General features: G+C 46.9%; 1 protein-coding gene across 1 annotated transcript in view; it reads right to left on the minus strand.

Annotated features, from left to right (window-relative positions):
* Positions 1 to 14,903, minus strand: part of VPS72 (vacuolar protein sorting 72 homolog) — a 16,800-nt gene extending 1,897 nt beyond the window's left edge. Inside the window, exons 1-5 of the mRNA XM_023213668.3 lie at positions 14,694 to 14,903; positions 9,819 to 9,971; positions 9,527 to 9,641; positions 7,785 to 7,961; positions 57 to 201 (exon numbers count right to left, since the gene is read on the minus strand). Coding sequence (XP_023069436.1) covers positions 57 to 201; positions 7,785 to 7,961; positions 9,527 to 9,641; positions 9,819 to 9,971; positions 14,694 to 14,810 — 707 coding nt within the window. The 5' untranslated portion in view covers positions 14,811 to 14,903. The remainder of the gene's footprint in view (positions 1 to 56; positions 202 to 7,784; positions 7,962 to 9,526; positions 9,642 to 9,818; positions 9,972 to 14,693) is intronic.
* Positions 14,904 to 16,032: the final 1,129 nt, after the last annotated feature.

Raw genomic sequence — 16,032 nt, forward strand, 5'->3', positions numbered from 1 at the left:
AGGGGCTAAGAGAACATGAGCTGAACACACAATCTCTTTTCTTGAGATTCACTCACCCTTCTATGTCAATATTCTCTTCCTTGGGACCCGGCTCCCCAACAAGTGGCACTGTCACTGAATGATAGGTGATTATGGGCCCAGGGCACTTCCGCTTCTTATGAACCTGCTTCTTTTTGTCAGCCTCGAGCCGCTCATATGTCTCTTTAGGGTCAAAGGAAGAAATGAGGGGATGATCAGAATGCCCCTTTTTCCCACACCCCAGTTCTGTCCCACGATCTCTCAATTATCTTTCTGGCTATCTAGTCACTGCCAACTACCAGAGAGAACTATGGAAATCCCCTAAGGCCCTCTGGCACCTCCCATTTTGTAAGTTTTCTGCTTATAAGTTTTTTCTTGACATCCTCTCTGCTCATTTCTCAAGTACATCTGGGCCCTCTATACTACCTCAGAGTTGGAAGGTACGCTTTGATGAAGAGCTTATTTGCTTTCCCAGATACCAAAATCTCCTCTACAAATGCCCTGTCAATTCACTCCCACGGCTGGGTGTGCTGGCACATGCCTGCAATCCCAGCTACTTGGGAGGCTGAGGTGGAAGGATCGCATGAGCCCAGGAGGTGGAGGCTGCAGTGAGCTGAGATGGCACCACTGCACTCCAGCCTAGGCAACAGAGTGAGATCCTATCTCCAATAAAAAAAATTAATAAAGTAGGAAATTATGTTTAACTATAGAGATTTCTGGTCGCTCTAAAACAACAAGAAAATCTGGCCACCCTGGGTCTGTATTCTTACAGGGGAGCAATTAGCTGAGCTGAGTAACTGTTCCTCCTTTCAGGCACTCCTCTCCAGTTCACCACCATCCCTCTGGCTGGCTGCACACTTCATGTTACCTGCCTGGTCTCTGTGACACTGCTCTGTGGCAATGCACTATTGGTATATATGACTCCTCCTAAAGGACAGTGATTATAACTCATATTGCCCAAATATTATCAGGGTGATACAGCATTCTGCACATTACAGGAACTCATTAAATATTTGTTAATGAATAAATGAATCAAGGCTGGGCACAGTGGCTCACGCCTGTAATCTCAGCACTTTGGGAGGCCGAGGTGGGTGGATCAGCTGAAGGTCAGGAGTTCGAGACCAGCCAGACCAACATGGTGAAACCCCATCTCTACTAAAAATACAAAAACTATCCGGGCGTGGTGGCACATGACTGCAATCCCAGCTACTTGGGAGGCTGAGACAGAAGAATTGCTTAAACCTGGGAGGCAGAGGTTGAAGTGAGATTACACTATTGCATTCCAACGTGGGCACAAGTGCAAAACTCTGTCTCAAAAAAATAAAAAATAATTGTAAAAATTAAAAAAAAAATGAGCCAGACATGGTGGCTCACACCTGTAATCCCAGCACTCTAGGAGGCCAAGGTGTGTAGATTATGAGGTCAGGAGATCAAGACCATTCTGGCCAACATAGTGAAACTTCATCTCTACTAAAAATACAAAAAATTAGCTGGACGTGGTGGCGCGCACCTGTAGTCCCAGCTACTCTTGAGGCTTAAGCAGGAGAATTGCTTGAACCCAGGAGGCGGAGGTTGCAGTGAGCTGAGATCGCGTCACTGCACTCCAACACAGGCAACAGAGTGAGACTCTGTCTCAAAAAAAATTAAAAAAAAAAAAAAAAAAAAGAGGCTAGGCGCAGTGGCTCACACCTGTAATCCCAGCACTTTGGGAGGCCGAGGCAGATGATCATGAGGTCAGGAGATTGAGACCATCCAGGCTAACGTGCTGAAACTCCGTCTCTACTAAAAATACAAAAAATTAGCCAGGCGTGGTGACAGGCGCCTGTAGTCCCTGCTACTAGGGAGGCTGGGGCAGGAGAATGGTGTGAACCCATGAGGCAGAGCTTGCAGTGAGCTAAGATTGCGCCACTGCACTCCAGCCTGGGTGACAGAGCGAGACTCTGTCTCAAAAAAAGGACCACCAGGGCAGGGCGCGGTGGCTCAAGCCTGTAATCCCAGCACTTTGGGAGGCCGAGACGGGCAGATCACGAGGTCAGGAGATCGAGACCATCCTGGCTAACATGGTGAAACCTCGTCTCTACTAAAAAATACAAAAAACTAGCCGGACGAGGTGGCGGGCACCTGTAGTCCCAGCTACTCGGGAGGCTGAGGCAGGAGAATGGCGTAAACCCGGGAGGTGGAGCTTGCAGTGAGCCGAGATCCGGCCACTGCACTCCAGCCTGGGCGACAGAGCGAGACTCCATCTCAAAAAAAAAAAAAAAAAAGGACCACCAGGTGTGGTGGCTCACGCCTGTAATCCCAGTACTTTGGGAGGCTGACATGGGCAGAGCACCTGAGGTCAGAAGTTCAAGACCAGCCTGACCAACATGGGGAAACTCCGTCTCTACTAAAAATACCAAATGTACTGGACGTGGTGGTAGCTTGTAATCCCAGCTACTGGGAAGCTGAAGCAGGAGAATTGCTTGAATCCAGGAGGCGGAGGTTGCGGTGAGACAAGGTCACTCCATTGCACTCTAGCCTGGGAAACAAGAGTGAAACTCTGTCTCCAAAAAAAAAAACGAAAAAAATGAATCAAAATATTCCTTGTCACCTTCCTCTGATTGAACTCCAGATTTCTGTGTCCTTAAATATGGTTACTATTAACACAATCCTTTAAAGTCTGACCATAAAAGAGTACTCTGGAGGTTGGGCGTGGTGGCTCAAGCCTATAATTACAGTACTTTGGGAGGCCTAGGCGGGTGGATCACCTGAGGTCAGGAGTTTGAGACAGACCTGGCCAACATGGTGAGACCCTGTCTCTACTAATAATACAAAAATTAGCTGGGCGTGGTGGCTTGGGCCTGTGATCCCAGCTACTTGGGAGGCTGAGGCAGGAGAATTGCTTGAACCTGGGAGGCAGAGGTTGCAGTGAGCTGAAATTATGCCATTGCACTCCAGCCTGGGCGAAAGAGTGAGACTCCATCTCAAAAAAGAAAGAGTACTCTGGAAACCCTTCCAATGACTGAACCTCTCTTGCACTTGAACTGTTTGATAATACTGCTTTCTTTCCCTTGAGCCAATCTTCCAACCCCTCTACTTTCTTTTTTTCTTTTTTTTTTTTTTTTTAAAACGAAGTCCCCTCTGTCAACCAGGCTGGAGTGCAGTGGCGCGATCACAGCTCCCTGCAACCTCCCCCTCCCAGGTTCAAGCAATTCTCCTGCCTCAGCCTCCTGAGTAGCAGGGACTACAGGTGTGCGCCACCACGCCCAGCTAATTTTTGTATTTTTAGTAGAGACGGGGTTTCACCATGTTGGCCAGGATGGTCTCGATCTCTTGACCTCGTGATCCGCCTGCCTCAGCCTCCCAAAGTGCTGGGATTACAGGCGTGAGCCACCACACCCAGCCCAACCCCTCTACTTTCAAACACTTGCCTACACCCTCTGGAACTCATGCTCTGTAATCTGCCAACTCATCTGTATCCTCGAGCTCCTCACTCAGCATTCCTTCCATGATTTGCCTTACCAGAAACCTGGTCATTCACTGAGGCCACCACTCCTCTCTGCAGCCCTCTGCTGGAGGTTGCTCATTCTCTTCATCCCTACAGGATATACCTATGTCCTACTGGGTCCCACCCTGTAGCTTTCAGATCACTTTTCTGCCTACAAGCAAACTCCCTTCTCTTTTGAGACCTGTGCCAAGAGTCTAGATTAACTTCTGTCCTTCCTAGTCACGGTCACGCCCTCCCTCACTGAAGACTTTGGCAGTGGTTTCCACTCTTCGTCTCTACCCCAATTCCTATCATCTTAGGGTCACCCTGGTGACTTCAAAGTGCTCATGGGTAGCCCCTTCAACACTGCATGGCCACAATTTATCACCTCATCTCTAACAACCTTCTTTTCCTTGTCACTTTACTTTTATTTCTTTTCGAGTCTCACTCTCTTGCCCAGGCTGGAGTGCAGTGATGCAATCTCCACTCACTGCAACCTCCGCCTCCCGGGTTCAAGTGATTCTCCTCAGTGATTCTCAGCCCCCCGTGTAGCTAGGACAACAGGTGCGCACCACCAGGCCCGGTTAATTTCTTGTATGTTTAGTAGAGATGGGGTTTCACCATATTGGCCAGGCTGGTCTCGAACTCCTTACCCGATGATCCGTCCACCTCGGCCTCCCAAAGTGCTGGGATTAGAGGTGTGAGCCATTGTGCCGGGCCACATTTTCCTTTTTAAATCATGCTTAGGTTGCTCACTGTATTATTTCAATCACTTCAGTCACCCTCCTGTCAATAATTCCCTTGCCCTGATCTGGACTGCTGAGTGCTACTGAAGAAAAATAACAGCACAGACTGCAACCACCATAAATTCATTCATGGTCCTAGCCTTCAGCAGGTCCCTCAATACTGCTCGATATCCCACATCAATAACTATTTTAAATGCTCCTCAGTCTCATCAAGCTTCCAGCTGTATCCTTAATGTTTGACAGATGGCGCCGCATAACGAAAAAGACATCAGGTGAGAACCACTGCAATGCCCTCCCTTTGGATTACAAACCTACAACTGTAAGCCACATTTTAAAATAGAAACAGGGTCTCACTATGTTGCCCAGGCTGGTCTTGAACTCCTGGGCTCAAGCAATCCTCCTTCCTTGGCCTTCCAAATTGCTGGGATTACAGGCATGAGCCACTGCACTCGGCTAAGCCACACTTTCTTTTTTTTTTTTTTGAGACAGAGTTTTGCTCTTGTTACCCAGGCTAGAGTGCAATGGCACGATCTCGGCTCACCGCAACCTCTGCCTCCCGGGTTCAAGTAATTCTCCTGCCTTAACCTCCCAAGTAGCTGGGATTACAGGCATGCGCCACCACACTCAGCTAATATTTTGTATTTTTAGTAGAGATGGGGTTTCTCCATGTTGGTCAGGCTGGTCTCGAACTCCTGACCTCAGATGATCTGCCTGCCATGGCCTCCCAAAGTGCTGGGATTACAGGTGTGAGCCACTGCACCCGGCCACCACACTTTCTTTCTCCCTTCCCCCATCTGAGGCCAATTCCTCCACCATGCTGCTCTATCTCCCAGCCTTGCCTCCCATCTCCAAAAACCTACACTATTAATAACCTTTCTTTCTTCTCTTTCTTTAAATTCAGTTGTTTCTCATGAAAGATATAGTTTCTAATATCTTCGAATAAAATAAAAACACCTGAGATTACCTTAATCTCAGACCCCTCTGTAGCTTCTATTCCCTCTTCTACCCTTCACAGCCAAGCTTGCAAAGTTTTGCTCCCCAATATACTTTGATATGGCTTGGTCCCCAATAAGTGCTAAGGTCATGTCTGACCTCTATCTCGCCAAAACCAATGGGCACTTCTCAGTTCTACTAATCATCATCTCAGCAGCAATCAGTAGTCACTCTCTCGAGGCATTCTCTTTCCTGGCATTTTTAACACAAACTCTCCTGGGTTTCTCCAACTCGTTGGTCACTTCCAGGCTCTTTTCAAAGCTCCTCCTCTTGTATGAAACTATCACAGTTTAGTGTCTGCAGGACCTTATCAGGCCTCTGTTTTCTCACTCTGCTTTCTCCCTGCATGCTCAGATGCACTCCAATATTGTTAATTACCATCCATATTCTAAAGACTTCTGAATTTATATTTTCAGCTCAGATCTCTTATTGGAACACCAGATTTGCATATTTAACTGACCTCTCATCACTGCATGAATTGCTCACAAACTCCTTAAATTCAACATGTTCAAAAATAAATTTATTTTTTCCCCACTGAACTTGCTCCTCCTTCAGGGTCTCCTAAGCCAGTTACTGACATGGAAAACCTAGGAGTCACTCTCCTTACAGTAGTCCAAACCAATCATTGTGGACAAAGGATGCAGACTGTAACTACAGTAACATCAAGGTGACCTTGTTGCCTGTGAGCCACCACACCCATGCCCAGCGAAGTTATCTAAATTTCACAACTATTATTAATCTGGAATGGGATGGGTCCCAGATATTCCAGGTAAATAATCTCCCACTTCTGGGAAATTACATCTGGCTTATGCATATTCAATTATATACGGTTGGCCAAAAAGAAAAAAAAAAAGAGACAGAGAGAGAACAAAAAAAAAAAGGAGATTCAGGAAAAGAAAAATGGCCAGGCACGGTGGCTCACGCCTATAATTCTAGCACTTTGGCAGGCTGAGGCAGGCAGATCATGAGATCAGGAGATAGAGACCATCCTGGCTAACACAATGAAACCCTGTCTCTACTAAAAATACAAAAAATTAGCCAGACGTGGGGGCATGCATCTGTAGTCCCAGCTACTCGGGGGACTGAGGCAGGAGAATCGCTTGAAGCTGGGAGGCGGAGGTTGCAGTGAGCCAAGATCGCGCCACTGCACTGCAGCCTGGGCGACAGAGAGAGACTCCGTGTCAAAAACAAAAAAAGAGAAAGAAAACATATTAAATACTGTAGGTGATTCCACATGCTATTTCACCCAGAAAGTATGTATCAGGAGGTATGAATCTGCTGGTCCCTCAATTTCTCATGTACCTTTCATGATATGAGACTCTTATACTCTATAAAGAAGTATATATTTTTGTATAATATACTACTGTACATGGTTCTATGCCTATAAACTGAAGAGGTTTTTTTTTTTTTTTTTGAGACAGAGTCTCACTCTGTCGCCCAGGCTGGAGTGCAGTGGCGCGATCTCGGCTCACTGCAAGCTCCGCCTCGCAGGTTCTCGCCATTGTCCTGCCTCAGCCTCCCGAGTAGCTGGGACTACAGGCGCCCGCCACCGTGCCCAGCTAATTTTTTTGTATTTTTAGTAGAGACAGGAATTTCACCATGTTAGCCAGGATAGTCTCGATCTTCTGACCTCGTGATCTGCCCGCCTCGGCCTCCCAAAGTGCTAGGATTACAGGCATGAGCCACCGCGCCCAGCTGAGGTTTTTTTTTTTTTTTTTTGAGACGGAGTATCGCTCTGTAGCCCTAGCAGGAGTGCAAGGGTATGATCTCAGCTCACTGCAACTTCCATCCACCTCCCAGGTTCAAATGATTCTCCTGCCTCAGCCTCCCAAGTACCTGGGATTACAGACATGTGCCACCACGCCCAGCTAATTTTTGTATTTTTAGTAGAGACAGGGTTTCACCATGTTGGCCAGGCTGGTCTGGAACTCCCAACTGCAGGTGATCCACCCATCTTGGCCTCCCAAAGTGCTGGGATTACAGGTATGAGCCACCACGCCTGGCCCAAACTGAAGAGATTTTTAAAGCAATACCATAAAATAAAGAGATTTTTAAAGCAATTTATCTCATGAAGGACTAATCTGCTGACTTTACATTCTCATGATTATCATTAAAGTCAACATTATCACCCCCTGCTTTTTTTTAAAGAGATGGGGTCTCACTATGTTGTCTAGGCTGGTTGTGAACTCCTGACCTTAAGGGATCCTCCTGCCTAAATTCCCTGAGTCATTAGGTGTACACCCTATTTTATAAACAAGGAAAGCAAAATGTGAATAAGTAAAGTAATTTACCTACAGTCTTAAAGCAAGTGAATAGCAGAACCAGGATTTGACCTCAATTCTATACAACTCTTATTTTACACCAAAGTACCTTAGCTTGTTCTTCAGAGTGCTCATAACTGCCTAGACCATTGCACCTAATCATCTACTCTCTGCCATTTCTTCCTTCTGATTCTCTCATCCCAAATTTCCATCTCTCCAATTCTTTGGTTCTCCAGGTCTCATGGTTTTTCTCACGCCCCTCAGCCCCTATACCCACTTCTTCTGAAACCACAGACTGACCCAGTGAACGTAAATTAAGCTCTTCTGTGATCTTGGCCTCCCGGAGCAGCTCCTCCTGGGTTAGTGGCCGCTCACAGTGGGGCCCCTTTCGCCGTCTTGACTGGCCCTGCCTCTCCTGTACCCGAAGGAACGTTTGTCGTGTATGCTCAGCTGTAGACTGACGCATGGACTTACGACCTGAAAGAGAGTGAGATAAGAAGAAATCTTTGAATTTACGTCCACCTATTTTATTATTTATTTATTATTATTATTTTTGGGACGGAGTCTTGCTCTGTCGCACAGGCTGGAGTGCAGTGGCACGATCTTGGCTCACTGCAAGCTCCGCCTCCCGGGTTCACGCCATTCTCCTGCCTCAACCTCCCGAGTAGCTGGGACTACAGGCGCCCGCCACCACGCCCGGCTAATTTTTTGTATTTTTAGTAGAGACGGAGTTTCACTGTGTTAGCCAGGATGGTCTCGATCTCCTGACCTTGTGATCTGCCAGCCTTGGCCTCCCAAAGTGCTGGGATTACAGGCGTGAGCCACCGCGTCCAGCCCCCACGTCCACCTATTTTATTTATTTATTTTTAAATTTTGTGTTTGGAAATAATTTCCTTTTTTTTTTTGAGACAGAGTCTCGCTCTGTCACCCAGTCTGGAGTGCAGTGGCACAATCTCAGCTCACTGCAAGCTTCGCCTCCCAGGTTCACGCCATTCTCCTGCCTCAGCCTCCCAAGTAGCTGGGATTACAGGCAACCACCACCATGCCCGGCTAATTTTTTTGTGTTTTCAGTAGAGACGGGGTTTCACTGTGTTAGCCAGGATGGTCTCGATCTCCTGACCTTGTGATCTGCCCGCCTTGGCCTCCCAAAGTGCTGGCATTATAGGCGTGAGCCACTGCGCCCGGCCAGAAATAATTTCTTTTCTTTTCTTCTTTTTTTTTTTTTTTTGAGACAGAATCTCGCTCTGTCGCCCGGGTTGGAGTGCACTGGCATGATCTCGGCTCACTCCAACCTTTGCCTCCCGGGTTCAAACAATTCTCCTGCCTCAGATTCCCGAGCAGCTGGGACTACAGGTGCATGCCACCATGTCCAGCTAATTTTTTGTATTTGTAGTAGAGATGGGGTTTCGCCTTGAAATAATTTCAGACCTACAAAGTTGCAAGAATGGTACAAGGAATACTCATGTATCTTTTTACCCCATCACCTATTGGTAATATTTTGGCCCTTTTGCATTTTGTATGTGTGGTTTTTTTCTGAATGATCTAAATTAGATAACTAAAGTTGTAAATATCATGGCCTTTATCCCTAAATATTTCAGTGTGTATTTCCTAAGAATGAGGATTTTCCTATCCATAGTAAGTTATCAACATCAGTAAATTTTTTTCTTTTTATTTTTTTTGAGACGGAGTTTTGCTCTTGTTGCCCAGGCTGGAGTGCAATGGCGTGGTCTTGGCTCACTGTAACCCCTGCCTCCCAGGTTCAAGCAATTCTCCTGACCCAGCCTCCCAAGTAGCTGGGATTACAGGGGCCCACCATCACACCTGGCTAATTTTTGTATTTTTAGTAGAGACGGAATTTCACCATCTTGGCCAGGCTGGTCTTGAACTCCTGACCTCAGGTGATCCGCCCGCCTTGGCCTCCCAAAGTGATGGCATTATAGGCATGAGCCACTGCACCCGGCAACATCAGTAAATTTAACACTGATATGATACTTTATTATCATATTCCAATTTTCCCAATTGACCCAAATATCCCTACTCACTGTCAGAGCCGTCATCTTGTAGTTCTAGTGGCAATAGTGCCTTCTCTTCTCGGGCCTTTTGAGAGCTACCAGCCGGGGTGTTGACCTTTCGAGGCCTTAAGCTCTTGAGAGGCTCCTGAGGACAGATTGGAATCAGATACCGTGGAACAGAAGAAGTAAGGAGAAATATGAGGATCTCAATGAGAGAAAACTAGCATTGCCAGAAATGGAAGTGGCAAAGGGAGTACTGGGACCTGATGAAAGAGGGAATAGGCATTGAGGAAATTCAAGACAACTAGGACTCCTCCTGTACCTTATAGGCCTTGGTGACTACTCGGCGCTTCCTTCTTGGCTCTTCTGCTTCTCCATCACTGGATGGTTCATCCCCTTCATCAATATCAAAGTCAGAGTCCACTTCGTCCTCTGTATCTGACTGGTCCCCTTGATACTCATCATCTCCGGATTCCTAAGGACACAGGGAGATGAGGGTTGGCTGGCAATGGAAGCCTTAATGACCCTTCAGGAGGAACAGAATCTCTCAACTTTCTTGATGAAGGTTGCCCTACTCTCCTTCCTAATCCAGCCCTTCATTTTCCTCAAGCAAGAAAACTTTCTTTTTTTTTTTTTTGAGATGAAGTCGCCAGGTTAGAGGGCAGTGACACGATCTTGGCTCACTGCAATCTCTGCCTCCCAGGTTCAAGCCATTCTTCTGCCTCAGCCTCCCGAATAGCTGGGACTACAGGTGCCCGCCACCTCGCCCAGCTAGTTTTTTTTTTTTTGTATTTTTTTTTTAGTAGAGATGGGGTTTCACCGTGTTAGCCAGGATGGTCTCGATCTCCTGACCTCGTGATCCGCCCGTCTCAGCCTCCCAAAGTGCTGGGATTACAGGCTTGAGCCACCAAGCCCGGCCGAAAACTTCCTAGCTTTCTTAGCTGCTTTCTAGCTTTCTTAGCTGCTTTCTAGCTTTCTTAGCTGCTTTCTAGCAGCCTTTGGCTGCAGTACCACCTCCTTCCAACATTAATTGATAGCCCTTTACCTGCAACACACTGTGTTAAGTACTGGGAAACAAAAGGATATGGTTTAGTCTCTACCTTCAGGGGCTTACAGTAAAGGGGATAACATAATCTTACTTATTTTTTTTTTTTGAGATGTGGGTCTTGGCCAGGCATGGTGGCTCATGCCTGTAATCCCAACATTTTGGGAGGCTGAGGTAGGCAGATCACTTGAGGTCAAGAGTTTGAGACCAGCCTGGCCAACATGGTGAAACCCTGTCTCTACTAAAAATACAAAAATTAGCTGGGCATGGTGATGCACACCTGTAGTCCCAGCTACTTGGGAGGCTGAGGCAGGAGACTCACTTGAACCCAGGAGGCACAGGTTGCAGTGAGCTGAGATAGTGCCACTGCACTCCAGCCGGGGCGACAGGGCGAGACACTATCTCAAAAAAAAAAAGCATGAAGAGGAGTTAAACTATGGTTGAAAACACTGTTAGTATTTAGACAGTCAAGAGGGAAGAAGGAATCATGGGCAGATGAAATAGCAGAAACAAAGGCGCAGAAATGGTAATGTGTACGGCATGTTTATGGAATAAGGATATAGATCTAAGTAAAACTTTTCTCTGTCAAGAAACCTCGTCAGCCAACTGCATTTCGCTCCAGCACTGCCTCCTTCCAACACTGATTGCACTGTAGGACTATATGATTTGAAAAGAAGGTTGCGGCCGGGCGCAGTGGCTCATGCCTGTAATCCCTGCACTTTGGGAGGCCGAGGCGGGTGGATCATAAGGTCAGGAGATCGAGACCATCCTGGCTAACACGGTGAAACCCCGTCTCTACTAAAAATAGAAAAAATTAGCCGAGCGTGGTGGCAGATGCCTGTAGTCCCAGCTACTCAGGAGGCTGAGGCAGGAGAATGGTGTGAACCTGGGAGGTGGAGCTTGCAGTGAGCCGATATCGCGCCACTACACTCCAGCCTGGGCGGCAGAGTGAGACTCCGTCTCAAAAAAAAAAAAAGAAAAAAAGAAAAGAAGTTTGCATTCTTGCATTCCATTTATGGAGAAACTTAAATGTCACACTAATAAACACAATTTTAACCTGCAGACCAATAATTCTCAATCCCCTCCATCTCCTTATTTGTCCGACCATTGATAATCATTGTTGATGTAAACTAAAGTTACTGAGAGAAATATGTGTCGTTCCTCAGGTGTGTTGGGACAGAAAAACAGCTGAGTACTGCTACTATGGATAACGGAGAGCCACCGAAGATATAGGGGAGGGGTAACAGTATGTACAAGGGTATTTCAGAAAGCTCTGGAGGCAGTTAGATGGCCTGGAGTAGAGAATGTGAAGTACAGCCTAGACCTGAGGTGATACTGTTTAGGGCTAGAATGGCAGCCATATTAGAAAGAAAAGGGAAAAAAGTCAGTTGAGGGAGAGGGAGTCAACTGGGCTGGGTGACACCTCGCACATGTGGCTCTCTCTTCAATCAGTGATACAGACTAAAGGGCTAATCTTGGTACACATGATGCCAAAGCAAGCAAGTAACACAGATGGTTGACCCTCCAAGCCAGCCAGAGTTCAATTTTGCACTGATGACCATCATTTCCTCCCAATTGATGCCTGTAAAAGACAGCCTGGGAACACATTAATCCCCTCAGCCTTAATCTGGTATTAAGCCATATCACCGGAGGGTAGTAGATTAACCACACATTAGCTTAGTGCCCAATCAAAATACTTGCACTAAATTACTACCATTCCTTTGGCTTTTATTGAGTCATTAATAGACATCACTAGATAAGAGAATGTTTGTATATCATCTATGAAAACCGTTACTTTTTATAATATAAGGATATAATGATAAATGCTCCCTAGGATTTAAGACTGAATAAGTTTGTCTCCCTTGAAGAACTTGTATGCTTCTTTCTTACTAAAAAAAGAAATACAAGTTGGCTACCAGGAAGCTCACAGCTAAATTTAATATCAATTGCTATTACCATTTTAGCAGAGGTTCCTGGTACAATTACTTCTGATCTGTCTCTATTTTTACCATTCCTACTTTTTGTTTATATTGTAAGCCTCCTTAAATCCTTGTTGGAAGCATGAAGGGTACATATTAAATAACGAGTCGTAAAATGACAGAAATAGGAAAATGGCCTTAGAGGAGGGATGAGAAAGTTCTATTTTAAACTAGTTGGTCAGGGCTGTGTCAGTAATGACTCAGTGATGTGGGTTGTTTTGTTTTTGTTTTTTTTTTTAAATGGAGTCTCGCTCTGTCGCCCAAGCTGGAGTGCAGTGGAGTGATCCACTGCAACCTCCGCGTCCCGGGTTCAAGCGATTCTCCTGCCTCAGCCTCCTAAGTAGCTGGGATTACAGGTGCGTGCCACCACGCCCAGCTAATTTTTTTGTATGTTTAGTAGAGATGGGGTTTCACCATGTTGGTCAGGCTGGACTCGAACTCCTGACCTTGTGATCCACCTGCCTCAGCCTCCCAAAGTGCTGGGATTACAGGCGTGAGCCACCACACCCAGCCCCTAAGTCCTGTGGGCTCTATTCCTTAATTTCTCTTGAATCTTCCTGTTTCTCTACTGCCATGCCGCCTTCAAGCCATTCTCATTACAGAGTCAGTAATCTTTCTAAAGTACAAATTTTATCGTGGAACTCTGATGACTCTTTTCAGTCCTCTGGATGAACAGCAAAACTCCTTAACATGGCTCACAAGGCCCTAAATGATCTGGCCCATACCTACTCCCTCCAGGCTTATCAATCTTTAGTCTCCTTCATGCTCTGGAGAATGAAAGTAGACTTGCAGGTCCTAGACTAGGATCTCAATGTCTTTACATACTCTCCGGGACCTGCTCTGTGGACTAACCTTTCTCCTTCTCTCACTTTTCATCAAGCTAAGGTCTACTTTTCAAACTGTCCTCAGCTTAAACATCATCCCTCCAGGGATGCCTATCCTGATCAACAGCTTCGGTTCAGATGTATTACCTTAACAGTCTATCTTATATCTTACACCTTGTTTTAGTCCTTATCACACATTTTGTTTGTTTTTGAGACGGAGTCCTGCTCTGTCGCCCAGGCTGGAGTGCAGTGGTATGATTTCGGCTCACTGCAACCTCCTCCTCCCAGGTTCAAGCGATTCTCTGTCTCAGCCTCCTGAGTAGCTGGGACTATAGGCTCAGACCACCACGCCTGGCTAATTTTTGTATTTTTAGTAGAGACTGGGGTTTTACCATGTTGGCCAGGATGGTCTTGATCTCCTGACCTTGTGATCCACCTGCCTCGGCCTTCCAAAGTGCTGGGACTACATGCGTGAGCCACCGTGCCCTTCCTATCACACAGTATTTTAACTGTTAACCCAGCCAGTTACCCCACTGGGGCATGGAGTATGTAAGGACAGAGCACTGTTTTTAATATTCCAGGTTTCCCTAGAGCCCAATACAACCTATCACCGATGGCATGCACTGGGTACTCAACACATTTAAGAAACGGGTAGATTCAACTAATAAAAATTTAGCAAGTGGCAGCCCAGTCCGGACACCTCACACATAATGTTGAACAAAAAAGACCATCCCTAACTTTATACAGTTTACAATGCAATAGGAAAGCATAAGCAAGTAAGCAAACCGAATCTAATTACAAACTGAAATATGTTCTGTGGGAGAAATAAATGGGGACACTAGTTAGGACAGTCAAGGAAGGATTATCTTCCTGAGAAAACATACACATGGAGACCTGAAAGCTGAAAAAGCAGTGGACTAATCTCCTCTACTTTTGGAGCAGTTCCTTTCCATGTCTCAGATGAATAATCCGGCAGTGGGCCAACGAGTATACACCGAGCGACTGACTACTACTATCTGTGTGCCTCGCGTATGCTGGAGGTCAGAAGTACAGTGAGAGATGGAACCACGCAAGTACGCGGTAGGTTTCTGCCGTTCTCTGGAGTGCCTCCGCAAAGCTTCCCCGTCTCATGCCCCTTTGACCCCAACCAGAGGTCTCCCTTCTAGGACTCCACACTATCCGTCCCCCTGCCCTGCCCCGCCCCCTGGCTCCGATTCACCGCACCCATCTCGAGTATCAGCTCCCAGAGTTCCGCTCTATTCCCCGCCCTCTTTTTCTTTGTCCGGAGATCCTCCCTCCAGGGCTCCTCTTCGCTTCCTCCCCTCCCTTTTCCCAGGCCCGGATCTTGCCTCTGTGAAACCCCCATAAGTCGTCTGGTAGAACTCATCTTCCTCCTCTGCCTCCAGAAGCCCAGAAAGCCGATTCCCAGCGGTCTTCCGGGGTGCCCGGCCACCAGCCAAACTCATACCGCCTACCGAGACTGCTCCGCCACCTGCAGCCCCTCACCAGCTCGCTTCTGGGAGCTCGACGCTCGACACCACTACCTGCGGGTGGACACCAGCGGCGGAAGTCGGCCGTCTACAGGCAGAAGTAACAGAGTGTCGAGAGACTCATAGTCCCACCCTCTAAATTCTCTTTACTGTTCAGCCTCTCCTACTCCTGCGCGGAGCCTCTAGGCCGCTTGCCCTAGTACCCAGCGATCTGCCTTGCCCAATGAGTCCACTTGGTGGCACGACGACCCCCATAAACCTAAGTCGACACATTTTCTTTTATTTATTTTTATTTTTAATTTATATATATATATATATACACACATATATACACACACACACACACACATACATATTTTTTTCGTAGGGATGGAGTCTCGCTCTGTCGCCAGACTGGAGTGCAGTGGCATGATCTCAGCTCACTGCAACCTCCCACTTCCCGGCTGAAGCGATTCTCCCCAAGTAGCTGGGATTACAGGCGCCCGCCACCATGCCCAGCTAATTTTTGTATTTTTAGTAGAGACGGCTTTCACCATGTTGGCCAGGCTGGTCTCAAACTCCTAACCTCAGGTGATCCGCCCGCTTCGGCCTCCCAAAGTGCTGGTATTACAGGCGTGAGCCACCGCGCCGGGCTCACATTTTCTTTTAGAAGAGGTCATTCTCTCCGGTCCAGTCCGTTTTCCACACTGCTGCCAGTAGGAAACTTTCAAACTTTCTAAAAACCCAGATTTTGCCACTCCTCTCCTCGACATTTTTTAATGGCTCCACATCATCTACAAGATAAAGTCCAAAATCCTTGAGAAAGAAAGCATAATATTGTGGTTAAAAACAGCCATAGCCGGGCGCGGTGGCTCAAGCCTGTAATCCCAGCACTTTGGGAGGCCGAGACGGGCGGATCACGAGGTCAGGAGATCGAGACCATCCTGGCTAACACGGTGAAACCCCGTCTCTACTAAAAAATACAAAAAACTAGCGGGGCGAGGTGGCGGCGCCTGTAGTCCCAGCTACCCGGGAGGCTGAGGCAGGAGAATGGCGTGAACCCGGAAGGCAGAGCTTGCGGTGAGCTGAGATCCAGCCACAGCACTCCAGCCTGGGTGACAGAGCGTAGACTCCGTCTCAAAAAAAAAAAAAAAAAAAAAAAAAAACAGGGTGTATATACACAAAGGAATACTATTTAGCCATTAAAAAGAACAAAATC

Source organism: Piliocolobus tephrosceles, chromosome 1 (assembly GCF_002776525.5).
Source record: "Piliocolobus tephrosceles isolate RC106 chromosome 1, ASM277652v3, whole genome shotgun sequence".
Classification (NCBI taxonomy): Eukaryota; Metazoa; Chordata; class Mammalia; order Primates; family Cercopithecidae; genus Piliocolobus; species Piliocolobus tephrosceles.